This window comes from Balaenoptera ricei, chromosome 1 (assembly GCF_028023285.1).
Source record: "Balaenoptera ricei isolate mBalRic1 chromosome 1, mBalRic1.hap2, whole genome shotgun sequence".
Taxonomy (NCBI): Eukaryota; Metazoa; Chordata; class Mammalia; order Artiodactyla; family Balaenopteridae; genus Balaenoptera; species Balaenoptera ricei.
In genome coordinates, this window is record NC_082639.1 from 34,854,213 (window position 1) to 34,872,971 (window position 18,759).

The window sequence follows — 18,759 nt, forward strand, 5'->3', positions numbered from 1 at the left end:
TTCCTTCCTGATGTTCCAGTATGCCTCCTTTTATCATTTCCTATGTGTATAGAGAATTTCCTTTAGCCATTCTTTTAGAGTAGTTCTGCTAGTGGCAGATTCTCTTGATTTTTCTTCATCTGTGAACATCTTGATTTCCTCTTCATTCCTGAAGAATATTTTCACTGGGTATAGGACTCTGGGTTGACAGTTCTTTTCTTTCAGCATATGAAAAATGTTATGCCACTTCCTTCTGATCTCTGTAGTTTCTGATGAGAAGTCAGCTGTCATTTGAATTGTTTTTCCCTTTCTGTGAGGTAGTGTTTCTCTCTTGTTGCTTTCAAGGTTTTTTTATTTGTCTTTAATTTTCAGAAATTTGACTATGATGTTGTGTGGTATGGTTTTCTTTAGGTTTATCCTGTTTGGAGCTTACTCAGCTTCTTGAATCTGTATGTTTATGTCTTTCAGGAAGATTGTAGCCATTATTTCTTCATGTACTTTTTCTGTCCTGCCTATTCTCCTTTCCTTCCAGGATCCAATAACAAAAGCATTAGATCTTTTATTTTAGCCCCACAGTTCCGAGAGGCACTGTTTTTTTGTTTGGGGTTTTTTTTTTTTGTTTTTTGTTTTTCCTTTTTCCCCAGTCTATTTTCTCTCTGTTTTTCAGATTGGGTAATTTCTATTCTTCTGTCTTCAGGCTCACTGATTCTTTTCTCAGTCCCCTCCATTCTGCTGTAGATTCTATCCATTGAGTTTTTAAATTCTGGTTATTGTATTTTTCAATTCTAAAGTTTCCATTTGGTTCTTTCTTATATCTTCTATTTCTTTGCTGAGACTTTCTAGTTCTGAGAATTTCTATTTTTTCATTTGTTTCAAATGTGTTCATAATTGCTCATTGAATTATTTTTATGATGTCTCATTTCAAATATTTGTTAAATAATTCTGTCATCATGGTTTTGTCATCTATTGTTGCCTTTTCTCATTCAAGTTGAGATTCCTGGTTCTTGGTATGATGAGTAATTTTAGATTGAAATCTGAATATTTGGGGTATTATGTTATGAAATTCTAGGTCTTGTTTTAACCTTCTATTTAGCTGGCTTCTTGTGATACCACTCTAGCAGGGTATGTGGAGGGGGGTGCTGTCTACCCCAGATTGGGGTAGAAGTCCAGGTTCCCCACTCAGCATCCATGGACACCCAAGGAAATAGGGGCTCCTCATTACTGCTGGTCATGGTGGGATTTCCTACTCCCCACTAGGTCTCTGCTTGGACTGCTCTGACTGTGATGGTGAAGGATGCCTTGTTACTGCTCTCTACTTGGCCTCCATGATATCATGAGCAGGGCAGCGGTAAAAGTCCTGACTCTCCACTAGGCCTCCTCTGAAACTACCCCAGTAAAGAGAAGGGTATCTCCTTACTGCCAGGTGGGGGTGGAAGTCCAGACTCCCCATGTTTGGTACTGCCTGGCAGGGATGAAAGTCCCTCCTCCCCCCTGGCCTCTGACACTACCCGCAGCAGGGGAGTTGTGCCTCATTATACCTGGTGAAGGTGGAAGTATGGGCTCCCAGCTTGACCTTTGCTGACATGAGTGGGGTGGAGCCACAGTTTTTTCTATGGCGTTTGGCTGGAATAAAGTGGGTAATGTCTGAAAATTTTCTTTCTTTCTTGGTTGTCCTTTTCTTGGTCCTCTGTATAGAGTAAAAAGCCTTCTGTCTATGCTTCTTGGTGTTGTCTAGGTTGCCAGCTTCTTCAGCTTTAAGTCTAGGATATATGAGGCTACAAGAAAACCTAGGAAACCCACAACCATGTCGTTCTTCAGGTCCTGAGTTACCTAACTGATCTGACTTCTTTCTACCTTTCAGAGTCTTCTTATGTTTGTTTTATATATAATGTCCAGGGTTTTTAGTTGTACGTGGTAGGAGAAATAGGGAAAACTATGTCTACTTTATCTTCCTGAATGCAGAAGTCAGTTTTCCCATTAAAAAAAAATAATAGGTGTATGTTTGCATTTTCCCAGTCTTCAAGTATATCTAGCGTCCATTGGGAGTAGGAAAAGGAAAAGAGTTTATGGAGGATGGAAAGAATCGTTATTTTATCAGAAATTTATTTTTAAAGCATTTTACTTTTTATCTCATGTTTTTAATCATTCAAATATATTACCTCTAAAAAACTGCTGAGTTCAAAGTAAAATATTTAATTCTTTTTTATACAGTGTTAAAGGAATTTTTAAAGGGAAAAAACTCCATAGACACAATTTTTCCTGTGTTCCTTTCCAGTTTTTTCTATATTTACATTTCCCATAGTATGTGTTACGTTTATACACATATATATACATATATATTATTTATTGTTCCACCATCTTACTTTAATAAGTATTTAATGTTGATGAATAGTCTTCATACCACTTTCAAGTTGGTTTATCTTTAAACCTCTTAGCCATTTCTGTGTCTCCATTTAATCACTATTTTGAATACCATGGTTCTGAGCATTATTATACAATCAGCTTTTTTCTTCTTGTCAGGTGTTTTATTTCAGTAAATTCATTGGTATGCAATTATTCAGTCAAAAGGTCTGAACACTTATATGGCTCTTCATCCGTATTGCCAAACTGCCTTCTTGAAGAATTTGAGCACCAACTATAATTTGTGGAGCATCTTGGGCTAGGTCCCACAGTACCTGAAACAAATTTAAGATTAAGGGAATAAAAATAAAATAAGCATACTTGTGTTCACTCTACTTTTCATTCATACTCTCTAACCGTGAAAGGTACATTCCCTCCCCTTGACTTCTATGGCTCACAGGCTTTTAGTTTTCCCCCTCCCTCTCTGGCTTCTGAGCCTCCTCTTCAGGCCTCTTCCCTCTGCTTGTTCCTCACAAGTCTTTAGGCTTCTGTCCAGAATGATCCTCCTCCTCTTACTTTCCCGCTCCTCCCTGGCTCATCTTATCTAATCCCAAGGTTTCTGCTCACATTCCTCTGTATCTGTGTCTTCACCCCAGGCATGTCTCCAGTCTATACCTATATTCCCCCTTCTTGGGCTACCATCCACTTGCCCATTTGCCCCAGTCAGAAATCCAGGTGTCACTCATTATTCCTTTTTCTCCCTCACCTGCCACATCCAGTAAATGACAGATCCTATCAATATTGTCTTCTAAATATCTCTAGAATCCATTCCTCCTTTCCATCCCCACCATCCTATTCTAGTCACCGTTGTTTAGTACGCAGATCACAACAATCTCTCAACTGGATTCCCTGCCACACAGATTACAAATGATGTTTCTAAAGCACACTCTCTCTTTTGCCTCTGGGCTTTTACCTATCTTATTTATTAAGTCATCCAACAACCCACCCTCCAACATATACACACACAAGCATGTATGCACACATCCCTACCTTTACATTTGCCTAGCTTGTGCGTACTCATCCATCAGGCCTCAGATTACTTACTACTAACTTAATATAATCACTTGTTAACTTATCCTTATTTCTCACTAAATTGTAAGCTCCTTAGGGACAGGGATTATGTCCTATTGTAGCCCTAGTGCCTGCCAAAGTGCCTGGTGCTTATTGAGTGATTTTTTAAAAAATCTTTATAAGCTGTATCTGCCCAATGCCATGCTAAATGTTGAAAAAGTGAAAAACTCACTTAAACTGGTTGTTTGTCTATACCGGTAGACAAAAATCTATGATGGGTCATTTCCCTGAATATGAGTAAAAAAGATAAGACTCATTTGTTTCTAAAGTTTATTTCCAAGAATAAGATAACTGCTCTGCTATAGAATTCAAGTTGAAAATCTTGCTCACAGCACTTTCTTTACTGGTAGATATTTTCCCTCCATATTCTGCTACTATAATGAGCATTTTGATAGTCTTTTGTTATTATATTTGTGCTAAGTCCTGAATTAGGAGGAAGTAAGCAGAAGGAAATTCCAGAGGAGGCAGTGAAGGAGGGCACTTTTCCAAGAGAGGGACAGAAGGAGGAGGACTCACAGCAGAACCAAGATATGAAAGGTGAAGAACAGCAGTTGACCTTGAAGCCTGAGGAAGTCGTGAGGCTCAGAGAAGAGCTGAGCTGTATGAATCAGAGCTTCCTTCAGTCTCAGAGCTCTGGGGATAGCTCAGATGACAGTAGCGTCCAGGTAGGTGTTATAAACACCTGGTCTGACTGGCTCCATTTCCTCGGATAAGCTGTGGATAGAGGCTTAATTTTTATATCACTATTAACGTATATTTGTTGAGCAATATCATAACCATGGCCCGAATGTTAATAAAGTAGCAACCAAAATCTCAGCTCAGCCCATCAGTTGATATATTTTATTATAAAGTGTTCTTAGGCTTCTTCTAGGCTCAGCAGGAAGGAATGCTGATTGATTGTCAGTGTCTGCCCTGGGCAGGTGGGATAGAGAATGGCAGGATTTGTGCCACATTTTCTGTTCCTGGTACCTAGCCTCAATATTACAAAATACATTGTTTGTTGAGGGGGAAAGGTCACAGACTTGGAATTGTTTTAAATATGGCTATTGCTATTTACTAGAAATCTGCCTGCAGGAGAAATAAAAGGAGTGACTACACCTCAATTCTTTTACCTCAATTTTATTGGTTCCCTCTTGTACAAATTAAGATTTCCCTGCACACACTTTTCTAGGAACTATTTTGAGATCCTTAGAGGGAGGCTTTGTACTCATATGGAAACCACATTCAAAAGACTGATAATATACATTTGAGAAGTGATTCAAGTGTACATTTAGAAAACAAGGAAGACTATTAGTAAAAGAAGTCAATAATATATTTGAAAAGAGGTTTGGATAGAGTGAAAACTAGGCAAGTCATAATAAACAAGGAAAATATATACCTGAAAGGAGATTCAGATACATTTGAATGAGAAGGAAGTCACTGGATTTGCTCAGAAGACCAAAAAGAAGTATGACATCACATATTCAAAAAGAGGTTGATTTTACATATCCCAGACAATCCCTTTATTAGGCAGTGGGCCAGTGTAGGAGGCTTGGGCAGAGGCTGAACACTGTGGTCACAAAGATGATAAAATCTTTGCTTATGAGCTTAAAATAATCAGTGAACTTTTAGAATAATGAAATTTACAGTATAAGAAGTCACACCCTAGTTAATTTATTAATTTCCTCTAATTTACCCTTTCCCATTATTTGAAGAATCATTTCTCAGCACTTGCGGGGAGGTGAAAAACTATTAAGTATATAAAAACTCTCTGGGAAATCTGGGAAAATAGCCATTTTGTGAAAGAACAAATGTATATACCACATAGCCAGTAATTTTTTTCCATAATATGACTTTGAATTATTGAAAGAAGTGTGTTATTCTTATTCATTTATTCACCCAGTATTAATTATTAATTGAGTATCAATTTTTTTTTTTTTTTTTTTTGGCCATGCCACACGGCATGCAGGATCTTAGTTCCCCAACCAGGGATCTTAGTCCCTTGACCAGGGATCGAACCCATGCCCCCTGCAGTGGAAGCACGGAGTCCTAACCACTGGACCGCCAGGGAATTCCCATTAATTGTGTGTCTATGATGTACCAGGCCCTGTGTTAAGGTACATACAGCAGTAAATGAGGTAGACGTGGGCTGCATGGGAAAAAATAACATATTTGTGTTATTTGGATTCACATTTCCCAAAACACTCACACATGCTATTTTATTTACTTCTTTAAGCAAGCAAGGAAGAAAATACATTTTAGACAGATTTTTGTCTGCAGTGTGCTGTTCAGTGATAATTTCAGAAACTCTTTCTGTGTATGGGGTTCTTTGACCTTCTGATAGCTATAGATTGTTCTACTTTTTTAGTTCTTGTGTGTGTGTAGTTTTTAGTCTTCACCCTGTTGTCAGATTATGGTGCTAATACTTTGCTGCTTTCCATGTGTACCGTGTCTTATTAATCTCATAATGTGCAAATTTAGGTAACTATATGCTGAACCCAGACACCAAATTTTAAAGAATGCTCATAAATGGCAAATATGTAGGATAAAAACTGTGAGAGCCTCTATTATGAGTGACTATGTGAGCTATATTGTTCATATGTGTTTTGTGACATCATTTGTGGCTGCTGATGGCCTTTGGGGGCTTAATTTCTGTTGTTCAACAGTATTCCTGGTGAGGTTACAGTAGCTGAGTTCTAGATATTATTTTCCCACTATTCTTGAAACATATTTGAACCACCATTAATTATCTTAATTTTATAGGTTTAAAATGTAGTTTCACATTTTTTTACTATGCTCTAGGCACTATACTTAATACTCTGTGTATATTAAGCAATACAATGAGGCAGAAATACTATTGTTGCCACTTTATAGATGAAAAAACTGAGGCTTTAGAGAGCCTAAATAATTGGCCTAGAATGACACTTTGTGGTGGAACCTGGTCTGTCTCCTTTACAGCCTGACCTTTTAACAGTTTTGTCATCTGCTTCCACTTGCTGAGAAACTCAAAGAAAGCATATAGTCCTCACGTCAAGCTAATTTTCTAAGGAAGGGTGGCAAGCTGGCTCCCAAAAGCCCTCCCAGGGTGTATGTCTTAGATTATCTTGGTGAATTTATCTGTGGTTTGCCCTTAGGCTTGCAGTCTCCAAAACTTTGATGTAATAGCCACCCCCCCCAAAATAGATCTGAGTCTTGGGGATACATTTACATTAAACCAAACTTTCAAGACTACTGGGTAAAATCAGAATGTCAATTAGGTATTCTTCTATAATAATGAATAAATATCACTTGAACATGTGTAGATGAACCATGCATTTACCCATAGCGAGCTAACCAGGGATCTTAGATACTTGCAGCTCTTAAGACAAGCAAATTGGATCTAGATTGCCTTTCTGACTAAACCAAGACAGGAACTGAAGGGCTAACAGGACTTGGGGAATTCAGTGTGGCAATTCTGTTATAAGCAAGGTAAACTAGAATAATGACGTGGGCTTTTCAGAATGTCATGAACAGGAAGCACACTGGACCAGGACTCAGGAAACAGACAGTATCTTATCTATTGAACTGGAGAAGGTTGAATTCTTTCTCAGCATGGCTGTGTGTGCCTACCTTTCAGAAAATCTAAATAACTCCTCCTTTGGTCACGGGAGTTTTATTGTGCCAGAGAGACCTGGCAGGAGAGTGTGTTGTTGAGGAGTAACCGAAGGAGAATCACTGGGGAGTGAAAGGAAAGTGATGAGGAAACCTGGTAATTTAGTATCTCTCGCTAAACGTTCTCTTCCCCTTTGCCAACAGACACTATGCGCACGTGCGCACATGCAACCCACATACACGTTCACACTCTGCATCTTAATATGTTGACTCTTTGAACTCCCTATTTAAAGCATGTTTTGCTCTAAAACTGCCCACGCTTCTGTTCCCCTTCATTAATATGAAAAATAAGAAAGTTAATTTTCTATGCTTAATTACTTTTGTTCACATAACTTCTTCAATATTTTCACTCTAATATAACAGGAGTTAAACTATATGAACATGTACAACTAGCAATACATGTAAAAGAGTAATTGGCTGTAGTTAAGCTAACTCCAAAAGTATTTACATGTGAATAATCACATTCTGACAGCTGGAACCCATGTTTTACCAACATTCTTTCAAATTGTCCATGTTCCCCTTGTAAAACGTTTGCTTTAGTATCCATCATCTGGAGAAAAACTGAAATACCAGCAGCAAGAGGAGCTACAGCAACTTCGCCAGAATTTGCACCGGCTCCAGATTCTGTGCAACTCAGCAGAAAAGGAGCTTCGATATGAACGAGGAAAGAACTTGGACTTAAAGCAGCATAACAGCTTACTTCAGGAAGAAAGCATTAAGGTAACTCCAGTGGGCGTATCCTTCATTTAAGAGTCTCGGTTGCTCAATTTACCCTGGGAATAAAGGAATCAAAATTCCTCAACTTGATAATTCACGACAGAGTCCCCAGATGGGTAGACAATGTGAGCTATCTGGTAACTCCCTCCTTTAACTTCTCCCTACCGAGTAGGTACACAGCTCAATGGTTTCTCTGCTGCTGAAAGGCTGTGTGTGCTGTCAACCTGTAAATATGAAAAGGTTTAAGTTACGCAGTCTTTTGAAATCATTACCTAGACCTTTTAGCACTTAGTAAATTTCGATGACCTGAACTAAATCACTGGTGGTACTGCCCTAGTTCTATCTCTGGATGTATTAGTCTCTAATAGATGCATTCATTATTATTGGTTGAATCAAATATCAACTACACCAAGGTACAAATCATGAGAGAGCAAAGTTGTTCTTCCTGACATGAGTGCATCAAAAATTTGGGGGAACATCCCCTAAACATGCTTGTTTTAAAATAATCTATATAGAACTGCCATCCACAGATTCATCTAAATTTTATGAAACACAGGGGACTTCCCTGGCAGTCCAGTGGTTAAGACTTCATGCTTCCACTGCAGGGGGCATGGGTTCAATGCCTGGTCAGGGAACTAAGATCCCGCATGTCACGTAGTGCAGCCAAAAAAAAAGAGTAAGTTTTATGAACCACAAAAATGTTCAAACTGAACCACCATGTAAAATAGAACTTTCTTTTAATTGTGGTTCAATTCTGTAAACATATACTAGGAACCTAATATAAGCCCCTATCTAAGATTCTGGAATTCAACATTCAACAAATATTTATTGAGCATCAGTCCTACACAAGGCAGGCCTTCTTGTCAATACTGAGGGTTTAATGATATGCAAAACAGACACAGTTCTTATCCCCTAGTGCAGGGGTTAGCAAACTTTGACCTATGGGTCAAATCCTGCCTGCCTTCCATTTTTGTAAATAAAGTTTTATTGGCACACAGCCATACCTGTTTGTTGACATATTATTGACGGCTGCTTTTGCACTACCACAGCAGATATGAGTAGCTCTGACAGAGACCATATGGCCCACAAAGGCTAAAATATTTACTATCTGGCCCTTTATACGAAAAGTTTGCCACCCCTAGTGTAGCAGGATCAATGACCTTATTCAAAAAGCGACATAAAAATGGATTAAGAAAGGTCCCTACTTTTAAGGAGCTCACAGTCTAGTAGGGGAGATATGGAGGAAAACAAATAGTCATTTATTTCGAACTTCAAAGGAAGCCCTTTTGGGAATTCTAGGATTATTTGGATAAACTTCTCACCCTTCATGGTTTTTTGAATTTGATCATATTCCCTCAAGCCTTTGTATTTTTTTAAATAAATTTATTTATTTTTATTTTTGGCTGTGTTGGGTCTTCGTTGCTGTGCACAGGCTTTCTCTAGTTGTGGTGAGTGGGGGCTACTCTTCATTGCGGTGGCTTCTCTTGTTGCAGAACACGGGCTCTCGGCGTGCGAGCTTCCATAGTTGTGGCTCACAGGCTCAGTAATTGTGGCTCACGGGCTCTAGAGCACAGGCTCAGTAGTTGTGGCGCACGGGCTTAGTTGCTCCGCGGCATGTGGGATCTTCCCAGACCAGGGCTCGAACCCGTGTCGCCTGCATTGGCAGGCGGATTCTTAACCACTGCGCCACTAGGGAAGCCCCAAGCCTTTGTAGTTTTAAATTAAATTCCAAATCTTTCTCACATTTCAAGACAACCTTTTACCTTTCCCTTCAAACACCTTTCTTAGATCATTTTAACTGTCTACTATGAGCGTACTCAAGCAATGCTACATCTTTGTCAAGGCACAATGACCATAACAACAGATCATGACATCTTATATATGGTTGGCACCCTATAAATATTTGTTGATTAATGAACGAGTCCTTCAGGGATGGGTAAATGAGAGCTTGATAAAAAGAGAAGATATTTTTTGTTCTGTTTTAAATCTCCTTCATGGTGGGGTAAATTATTTGCCATTTCAGTAATGAGACATCATTCTTTTGGCTGGTCCCTTGGGCCAGGCATTTACGCAGAGTCATATGCAATAGCCAACTACCTTATAGTGACAGTTTGTCCACTTTATCTCTTATAAACCTCCCAACCCTGAAAGGTGAACATTTTATAGATGAGAAAACTGTTCAGGGGACTTCCCTGGTGGTTCTAGTGGTAAAGAATCTGCCTTCCAATGCAGGGGACGCGGGTTTGATCCCAGATCGGGGAACTAAGATCCCACATGCCGCGGGACAACTAAAGCCCGCGCACCACAACTGCTGAGCTCGCGCGCCTCAGCAAGAGAACCCGTGTGCCGCAAATTACAGAGCCCATGCACTCCGGTGCCTGCGCACCACAGCTAGAAAGAGAAAACCCGCACGCCACAACTACAGAGAAGCCCACGCGCCGCAACGAAAGATCCCGCATGCCTCAACAAAGATCCTGCATGCTGCAACTAAGACCTGACACAGCCAAAAAACTAAAAAAATAAATTAAATAAATAAATATACATACATATATAAAAAACTGTTCAAGTGGCAAAGCTAACAAATTGTGGAGTCCGAATTTAAACCCAGGTCTGTTTTTGTCTTTCCTGTGTAGAGTTATCTTTCCGTATTATCCCTTTCCTCAATTTGGGGTCATTTTCGAACCTCAACTTTGCCAATTTAGAGATTACTTTTTAAAATCCACTCAGAGGTAATCGAACTCTGGGTCTCTGGCTAATGTTAGGCGTACTTATAAGACTGGTTAAGAAACCAGAATACTTATTTGTTGCTTTTAAACCTTTTTATTGTGAAATATAGCACTCAGGAAGTACACAAAACATAAATATACAGTTTAATGAATTGTTGCAAAGTGACTACCCATGTAACCACCACCCAGGACAAGAAATAGCACATTGTCTGCATACCAGCAGCCCCTGCATACCTCTTTCCCACCATAATCCCATTTCCTTCCATCTTAGCAGGAACCACTAATTTAAGTAATTACTCTCTTGCTTTACTTTATAGTTTTACCGTCTATGTATGAATTCCACACAGTATGGTTCAGTTTTGCCTGCTTTTGAACATTTTATAAATATAATCAATCAGTATACACACCTTGTATCTGTCTTCTGATGATCTACTTTGTTTGGAAGATTCATCCATGTTGTGGTGTATAGCCATTGTTCATTCGTTTTCTTTGCAGTAGAGTATTCCACTGTAAGGAAATACCATAATTTATTTATTATTTCTGTGATTTATGGCCATATCACCTGTTTCCACTTTGGGAATATCAAGAAGAATGCTATAGGTTTGCAGAGCTTCAGGCTGAGAGTGGTTCTGCCACCACCAATACTGAGACACTGTACTGAATCCTCTTCCTGGTGCTTAAATGTCCCAATCTGAAGCTTAAGAAGCCACTCTAGATGCACATGTCATTGGCCATAACAGTGTTTGCTCCAGTGTTGTCATCTTATTTCATCATTACCAGCATTACCAAAATGCTGAGCATTGTCTCTAAGACCAATGATCATAGATCTCAGAGGCCTTTAGCTTTCTTGGCCTATGGAGTAGGTGGATAATATATTATGAAACCTATATGCCCTTTCTATTTATAATAAGTTTAAGTTTCATAATCCTGAACCAATCCAATGCACCAAATATTCCAACACTCAGTTTCTTCTTTTCTTTAGTTTCTTTGTTTCTTCTTCTATTCATTATAAAAGCCAAATAGAAACCAGTGGGACAGGAGATCAGTGGAAGAAGGGGGATTAACAGGATGATTTTAATCTGGCAAAGGCCACATCATTCGAGGCCAGGCATGCTGGTGGGATATGTTCTCAGAGTGATGGGGAAGCCACTGAAAGATTTAAGCAGGAACGGGGGTCAAGTTGTTCAATTTATGTTTTTAAAAGAACACTTTGGCTGCAGTGTGGAGAACAGATTAGAAGGGAGTAAAAATGGAACTGGCATGACCAGTGCTATTGCTATGGCCCAGGATAGAGATGATGATGACCTAGCAAGGGTGGTGACAGAAATGACGAAAATGGATTGATGCAAGATGTGTTGTAGAGGTAGAGTGACAGCATGTGCTGAATAGGCTCACTTTGGCAAAGGAAGGCTCAAGGATGGCTCTCAGGTCACTGGCCTGAACAAAAGGTTGGATGTTGGCCTCCTTTACTGAAATCAGAAAGACTGAGAGAAGAACGCTTTTGGAGACATAAGCAGAATCAAGGAGTTCCATTTTGGCATTTCCATTATATATTGGCATAAAAGTGGTATTTTTAAATCATGAGAATGAACAGAGAGAGAATGCTTTACTCTCTAGGAAGGCCTAGAATAGTCCAATAATGTTTAGAAGTTGAGTGCACTAGAATAGTCTACAAAAGAAACCAAGAAGCAACAGCAGAGGTAAGTGAAAACTAGGAGAGGTGGGTATCACAGACTCCAAGAGAGGAGAACTTTCTGAGATGGATGGAGTAACTGCTACTAACAGGTCAGCTGTCCACTGGACTTAAATTCTGGCCAGGGAAGGTCAGTAGTGCTCTTGGCACTACTGAAGTAGTGGGAATGAAAGCCGGCTTGGAGTAGACTAGAAAAAAAAAAGGATGGAAACTCTTTAGACCATGCATGTGTAGAAACCCTTAAGTAAATTCCTTTGTCCAGCTGCCATCTGGCTGGATAGACTTTGGCAAACCCTACTAACACAGAGCAGCTCCAGAGAGGTAATCAGCCACATGACGTTGGTATTTGTCAGCTCTTGGGGGACTACACTTCCTTGAAAGCTGCTTATTCTAGCTTACATTCACATTCACTCCATGCTTATTTTTGTCACTTTTATATATTCCCCACCTCTAGATCAAAATTGAACTCAAGCAGGCCCAGCAGAAGTTATTAGACAGCGCAAAGATGTGCTCTTCACTCACGGCTGAGTGGAAGCACTGTCAGCAGAAAATCAAGGAACTGGAGCTGGAAGTACTTAAACAGGCTCAGAGCATTAAATCACAGAACAACCTACAGGAAAAGCTGGCTCAGGAGAAATCTAGAGTTGCTGATGCAGAGGAAAAGGTAATTATCCTCACACTTAGTAAATAACATGCACTGGATACTACTACTGAAATCCTGTTTCCCTAAGGATTTTAAAAAATAGATACAGTGCAAACCTGATAGAATTCTAGGGGTTTTTTCACCCTCCCCTGCTTTCCTCTTTTGATGTCACCTGCTCCTACGGTTCCAGTAAATCATGTGTTTTTTAAGACTACATGAACTCAAAAAGGTAAATTTCATTAAAGCTATAACATGAACTTAAAGAATTGAGACCAAAGGACTTTATATTATTTATAAAGTATATTATTTATACTTTATATTATTAAGTCAAATTTTAAAGGACCTATTCTCCTCTCATTTGGATTGCCCGTTTATTTGATTTTTATTTTGTAACTTTTGGAGGGATGAGTGTTGTGAAATGAACCATTTTGAAATATCGCCCCTGCCTTTTAGACTGCCTAACACCAGGTGGCAGTAGTATGTCACACTTGCACGTTTTGATCTGTGGGTTTGAGTCAAATCTTACATAAAAAATATTTCATCAAACCACATAAATATAAAACAAACATCAAAATTAGATGATACCAATATGGCTTAAACTCAAAAACCCAATGTTGAGCTAAAGAAGCCGGCACAAAAGAGTTCATACTATGTAATTTCCCTTACATGAGGTTCAAGAATAGACAAAACTAAGCCATGGTGATAGGATAATGTCTTTATGAGGGGTATGGAAGGGGACATGAGGGAATCTTCTGTGGTGCTGGAAGTATTCTTTATCTTGGTCTGGAAGAAGTGGTTATATAAGTAAAACTTCATTGAGTATGTAAGATACGTGTACTTTATCATATGTATGTTATTACTTTAAAAAAAAGTAATTGGTAAAATTGATAAAGATTAGTAAAATTTTTAAATTTAGACATACTAAATATTATTACTGGATTTTGTGCAACAGGAATGCATGTTCTGACTGCAGCTGGAAGAGTAAACTAGTATAAACACTTCAGAAATCAATTTGGCATTAGATCTAGTTAAGTTAAAGATGTATATACCGCGCAACCCAACACTTCTACTAGGCATAAACACTAGGGGAACTATTCTACTGAGCATATATATCAGTATACGGGAATACAATCATTTTCATAGTAACATTGTTCCAAACAGCAGAAAGTTGCAAACAACCCAAATGTTCACTGACATGAGATAGAAGAGGTAAACTGCATATTTACACACTAGCATACAACAGTGAAAACGAATGAACTCTAGGTACTTGCTGTAGTTAATACAATATTGAATAAATACCAAATCACCAAAAACACAGTATGATTCCATTAATATAATGGTCAAAATAGTACAAAATAACAACTGAGTCATATAGAAATACATATTATTAAAAGAAAAAGCAAGAAAATGATTAACACAAAATTCAAGATATTGGTTTTCTCAGGTGAGGAGGGAAGGGGAGTGATCAAAGAGGGTCACAGAGTAGACTTCAAACATATCAGAAATGTTCTGTTTCTTAAATTGGGTGGTGGGTTCAAAAGTTTGTCATTTGCCCTTGACAGAGAAGCCAATGGAACAATACTTTCACCTGTGGAATTAAGATTGGCTATCTTTAAGGAAGCATTTGCCCTAGGCAGAACTAAATGCGGCAGCTCAAAGGAACTTGAGCTGGCCTCAGCTAACTGGCTGCCCACTGCCATTGCCCGTGAATCATTCTACATCTTCACCTCTCCTATGGTGAGTGGGCTCTGCAGAGACCTAGGGCTAATGCAGAAAGCCCTTCTCTTAGAAGAGGACTGCCATTCACTGGCATCCACTGAACGTCTGTGGGGAACATGGTGCCAGACCATTGTAAACGATTTGTTGTTGCATCAGGAATACAATAGAGGGAGAACAGCAATTCTGCTGAGAACTATACATCTGCCAAATATTTACTAAGCACCTACTACATACTAGTCACAATTTTAGGTGACATAAGGGTTTATAAAAATTATGTAAACAAATTAAAAGGAGATCTAACAAGAAAATTTTAATGACACTTTTAGTCTAACATGTAAATTCTAAAATAAAATCATATATCTCTCTTTCAAATTCATAAATCTTATTCTTAGTTCTACCAGAGCATTAAAGAATGCACTACTGGGACTTCCCTGGTGGTGCAGTGCTAAAGAATCCGCCTTCCAATGCAGGGGCCACAGGTTCAATCCCTGGTCGGGGAACTAAGATCTCACATGCCGTGGGGCAAATAAGCCCACATGCCACAACTACTGAGCTCACACGCCTCAACTAGAGAGCCTGCATGCCACAAACTACAGAGCCCATGCGCCCCGGAACCCACATGCCACAAGTAGAGAAAACCCACACACCACAACTAGAGAGAAGCCCGAGAGCCGCAACAAAAGGTCCCGCATGCCTCAACCAAGATCCCGAGTGCTGCCAACTAAGACCCGACACAGCCAAATAAATAAATATTTTTAAAAAGAAAAAAGAATGTACTACTGGTGCTAGGCAGTATGCCAATAGGTACTTGGTTTGTAAGAGACTTCTATTTTGTTTTGAGATACTTATTCGTGAATTTAGCCACACCATGGAAAAACTAGACACTCTCACATGTTGCTGTTAGAGGTGTAAATTGGAGACAGTTTGGCATTATCTGTTAAACAAACAAACAAATAATCATAACCTTTGCCCTAGCAAAATACACATCTCATAAGTTATTTTAAAAACATTGTTTGTAATAGTATTGTTTGGAATAATAAAAGATTGGAATCAACCTAAATGTCCATCAGTAGGGGGCTAGTTAAATAAGTTATGGTATATCCTTACAGTGGAATGGTATGCAGCTGTAAAAGAGAAGAAAATTCTATATATTATATATAATATGGAAAAATCACTGAGTGTACTGCTATAAAAAAAGCAAGGTGCATAAGTACATGTAATATACCATCATGTGTGTAAAAAATGTTTCTATGAGGGAGAATAGTATTTGTTTAAATGTGCATAAATAAATCTCTGGAAGAGTACATAAGAAATTAATACCAGTGATTACCTATTTGGTGGAGGAAAACTGGAAGGAAGACAGGATAAGGATGGGAAAGAGACTTGTCACTCTAGCTTAGTTTACCCACGTACACTAAATTATATGAATGTATTACATATTGCAAAAATTAAGTAATTTAATTCTAAAACTAAAAAAATCTAGTTACACTCTTTACTTTAGCTGAGATTTTTATGTTAGCACTACTGCTTGTGTTTTATATGGTATTTCCCTAATTGGAAAATAGGTCACACTCAAAGTTTTATTTGCAAACTCTTTTCATTTCAGATTTTGGATCTGCAGCAGAAATTAGAACATGCTCATAAAGTCTGTCTCACAGACACTTGTATTTTGGGGAAGAAGCAATTAGAGGAAAGGATAAAAGAAGCAATAGAAAATGAAGCTAAAATAAAGCAACAGTATCAGGAAGAACAACAGAAGAGGTAAGAGGAGCAAAAACATCATTTTTCCATGGGCTAACCATGACTGAGTTTATGAGCAGCGTCAGTTTACCACTGCATTTCCTCTTTGTCCCCAATGAAGTAAACTCAGTCATAAAACTTCATGTATTGATATATATATAGCACACTGTATTCTAATTGTTTATTTTCTTGCTTGTCTTTCATACTAGAGTGTGGAATTCTCAAGGGCAGGGATTATTTCTTGTTCTGGAACACACTTGATGCACCAGTAAATCTTCTTGAATGAATGGATTGCCTATGAAATATGATACCCTGGGATTTGCTTTTCTAACTCTAACATGATTGGCACAAAATGCACACTAGAATGTGGTTGGTGTTTTGTATTTATCAACTGATTTTCTTCAAAGAATATCCAAGTACTTTACAGGCATCTTAATCATTAATAAGCTGCTACTGGGTAGGAGCTGTCATGTTTTTTTCTAAAAGTATTTTGATTATTATTAGGATTCTTACTTAAATGATCTTCTTGTATATCCTAAACTTCAGTAACTGATGCTTCTTACTTCTATGGGACTCAGAATGATTCACATATGTCTTAAGAAAAATATGGTTCTAACTACTGAAAAGATATATAGATATTCACATAAACTATTAAGCTCAGAAACTTACTTTCAGCTCTAGTTGAAAGCTCTAGCATAGACCCTGGCACTCAGTAGGTGCTCAGCAAATATGTTGTGAATAAATGAATGTTTGAATGAATAATGAATTCACTCAGTTAGGTACGATAGAAAAATACTTGTCTCACTGCCACTTCTACCAGGATGACACCCTCCTCCTGTTTTAATAGAACTAGATCCTGAATAAACTACAATAAGTATACCTTTTAAAGCACTGCTCACAAAGCAAGAGAAAGCTCTAGGGCAAGCATACAATGAGACAAAACAAAAATACTGAATGGTAAACAACCTTATAAGTCAAGGGGCAGATAACACTATCAGCCCCAGGTTCAAGAGAAGCTGAGGTAGTTTGCCACAAGGTAGGACAGCTGAACTAGAGACTCAAGTATCAGCTGGGCATCTTGAAGGAGCTATGGTGTTCCTCAATAGGAATCTCCCTTGCTTCCTAAGAAAATCCAAATTATCTCTGGGGGAAAGCAACCTCAATTTAGATATTAAAGGACTCCCATGTATTAAGTTTAATCAAATATAAGCTTACAAACAAAAATCACCAAATAACACGAGGAAACTGGTTACCATGAATGAAAGTCAGCAGAAACAACAAACATCAGATTTATAACTCCCAAGAAGTTCGCCGATTGGAATTAGGAAAACTAGATTGTAAAACAATTTTGTGACGTTTATGAAGAAACAAAAGATGCAATCAAAGAATTGACCAGGAAAAAGGCTATTTAACTTTCCTGAAACCTGGTTTCTTATGTTTGAAGTGGGAATAGTGATACCAGTTCTATACAACTTTTGTGAATATTGGCTAAAAAGAAATACATAGAAGAGACCAGAGGGCAGACAGCAGAACCAAGAAGAACTACAGTCCTGCAGCCCGTGCAACAAAAAACACATTCACAGAAAGATAGACAAGATGAAAAGGCAGAAGGCTATGCACCAGATGAAGGAACAAGATGAATCCCCAGAAAAACACCTAAATGAAGTGGAGAAAGGCAACCTTCCAGAAAAAGAATTCAGAATAATGATAGTGAAGATGATCCAGGACCTTGGAAAAAGAATGGAGGCAAAGATAGAGAAGATGCAAGAAATGTGTAACAAAGACCTAGAAGAATTAAAGAATGAACACCTAGAAGAATTAAAGAAGAAACAAACAGAGATGGACAATACAATAACTGAAATGAAAAATACACTAGAAGGAATCAATAGCAGAATAACTGAGGCAGATGAATGGATAATTGACCTGTAAGACAGAATGGTGGAATTCACTGCTGCAGAACAGAATAAGGAAAAAAGAATGAAAAGAAATGAAGACAGCCTAAGAGACCTCTGGGACAACATTAAATGCGACAACATTCGCATTATAAGGGTCCCAGAAGGAGAAGAGAGAAAGAAAGGACTCGAGAAAATATTTGAAGCAATTATAGTCGAAAACTTCCCTAACTTGGGAAAAGAAATAGCCACCCAAATCCAGGAAGCGCAGAGAGTCCCAGGCAGGATACACCCAAGGAGAAACACGCCGAGACACATAGTAATCAAATTGACAAAAATTAAAGACAAAGAAAAATTATTGAAAGCAACAAGGGAAAAACAACAAATAACATACAAGGGAACTCCCATAAGGTTAACAGCTGATTTCTCAGCAGAAACTCTACAAGCCAGAAGCGAGAGGCACGATATATTTAAAGTGACGAGAGGGAAGAACCTACAACCAAGATTACTATACCCTACAAGGATCTCATTCAGATTCAAGGGAGAAAT

General features: G+C 38.4%; 1 protein-coding gene across 9 annotated transcripts in view; it reads left to right on the forward strand.

Annotated features, from left to right (window-relative positions):
* Positions 1-18,759, forward strand: part of CCDC30 (coiled-coil domain containing 30) — a 153,574-nt gene that overhangs the window by 91,556 nt on the left and 43,259 nt on the right. For 8 of the 9 annotated variants that reach the window (XM_059920039.1, XM_059920012.1, XM_059920018.1 and 5 more), the window contains 3 exons: positions 7,621-7,800; positions 12,671-12,880; positions 16,185-16,339. In XM_059920039.1, coding sequence (XP_059776022.1) covers positions 7,621-7,800; positions 12,671-12,880; positions 16,185-16,339 — 545 coding nt within the window. The remainder of the gene's footprint in view (positions 1-7,620; positions 7,801-12,670; positions 12,881-16,184; positions 16,340-18,759) is intronic. The other variant, XM_059920023.1, reaches the window with a different exon arrangement.